At 35.2% G+C, this 2,151-nt stretch overlaps 1 protein-coding gene across 1 annotated transcript in view; it reads left to right on the top strand.

The window, feature by feature from the left end:
- The window catches only part of LOC106867138 (calpain-9), a 77,531-nt gene that overhangs the window by 55,605 nt on the left and 19,775 nt on the right, over positions 1–2,151 (top strand). Inside the window, exon 9 of the mRNA XM_052969709.1 lies at positions 1,686–1,779. Within this exon, the coding sequence (XP_052825669.1) occupies positions 1,686–1,779 (94 nt within the window). The remainder of the gene's footprint in view (positions 1–1,685; positions 1,780–2,151) is intronic.

Raw genomic sequence — 2,151 nt, 5'->3', positions numbered from 1 at the left:
GCGACTAATGACTAATACAACTATGTAATATCATAGATTTAACGTGTGTGTGTGTGTGTGTGTGTGTGTGTGTGTGTGTGTGTCACTAAAGGGAGATTACTGTTGCAAAATTCACAAAACAGACGTAGTAAAATATTGATGTGAAGCTAAATATTCTTAATCCGTTTTGTTATGGGCACAAGGCCTGAAAAACAAAACTTTCTTAATAATAATCCATACTTTACTTTGGTTTGCATTTTTCATTAAAATATTTCTCTGGGATGGATCTTCTAATGTCGCACTAGGTCCATTTGACAAAAAAAAAACTAGATGTGTTTGATATGAGATGTCTGAGGGCTGTTAATGGTGTGACATGGATGGACAGGTTAATGAATGAGGAGTTGTGAAGGTGAGCAGGAATGAGAGAAAAACTAACAACCAAAATGGATGGACGAATGTTGAGGTGGTTTGGCTGAAATTTTATTATCATTATTATTATTATTATTATATCCAGAAATGCTAATTCACAGCTGCTTATCTCTCTTGTGAACTTAATAACCAAGTGTAGATTATTTAGAATACCATTTCCATGATGATTCAGTGTGTCTGATAAAGTTAATACTGAATTTGATCATCACTTCTCAGTACAGCTTCTGTTCCAAGCATCCCATAACAAGGGTGCATAAATAGGTGCCAATCTTATACTCATGGAAGCTGAATAAGTCTGGTTAAACATTTTTCCATTAAAATAGAATGAATTGCTTTCTAAAATAAGTGTAACAGCATCATAAACAAACTAGAGTTTAAATCTATTAGGATATATTTTCCCACTCAGTATTTTACAACTGCAATATTAAAACATGAGGAGGCGCAATGGCCCAGTGGTTAGAGCAGCAGACTCGCGGTCATAGGATCGCGGTTTCGATTCCCAGACCGGGCGTTGTGAGTGTTTATTGAGCGAAAACATCTAAAGCTCCACGAGGCTCCGGCAGGGGATGGTAACGAACCCTGCTGTACTCTTTCACCACAACTTTCTCTTACTCTTACTTCCTGTTTCTGTTGTTCCTGGTCAGCCTTGTCACACTGTGTCACGCTGAATATCCCCGAGAACTACGTTAAGGGTACACGTGTCTGTGGAGTGCTCAGCCACTTGCACGTTAATTTCACAAGCAGGCTGTTCCGTTGATCGGATCAACTGGAACCCTCAATGTCGTAAGCGACGGAGTGCCAACAACAATTAAAACATGAGCAATGTTTGAATAAAAGCTACTTTTATATCAAAACTTAATAAAGTGACTATTTGTATCTGAAGTGACTGGAAATTGTGACAGAAGATCAATTTTATCATGGGTGTAACCTGCTATAAAGGAAGACGACAGTTTCAAAAAACATCACAGAAATTACATGATGAGCTCTTATCAGTTTTAGTTCACTTATAGTGGACTTTTTATTTTGATGTATTCAGTGTTTCCTTCACTTCATTGCAACTTGAATTTCCTTTGGTTTGTATATTTTCAGACCATTGGAGCTTACTGGTTTTTCTTACAAACTTCTATAACGGTATTCTTTACCTGATGCCACTGTGGGCATCTAAATGTGCATATGTGTCTGTCTGTGCATGTTTGTATATTTTCTGTATATGATCTTTCAAAAACAATTTTGTTTATCAATTTAATGGTATATTGTTTTCTCTCTGAACTCTTTAGGATACCTTTTGATGAATTTGTCAGTAATTTTGATGAAATTGCATTCTGTCATATTCAACCTGATGCAGTGGTAGCGGAAATTGAGGACAATACAGTAAGTAACTTCACTTCTTAATTCTTATTCAATACAGTCATGTTTGTGTGCAAACATTTGTCCATGAGTATGTGTGTGTGTGTGTGTGTGTTTGAATGTATGTATGTATACACACACATGAGGATGAGAAGATAAAATTCTGCTGTCACTTTTCAATTTTTCTCTGATTAAATCTTACCTGAAGGTCTCTTTCCAAAATATTGCATTTCCCACTCCCTACAACAAGCTCATTATACTTTTTATGGATTTTTCTAAATAGTACAAATTTTACCAATGCAGATTAGCACCAGTCTCTTTGGAGTCTGGACATATATAACATATGTATATATATATATATATATATTTATATATATATTATATATATATTATATA

The sequence above is a fragment of the Octopus bimaculoides genome, chromosome 7 (assembly GCF_001194135.2).
Source record: "Octopus bimaculoides isolate UCB-OBI-ISO-001 chromosome 7, ASM119413v2, whole genome shotgun sequence".
NCBI lineage: Eukaryota > Metazoa > Mollusca > Cephalopoda > Octopoda > Octopodidae > Octopus > Octopus bimaculoides.
Note: the sequence above shows the minus strand (reverse complement) of the source record. Positions and strands in the feature narration are given on the sequence as shown.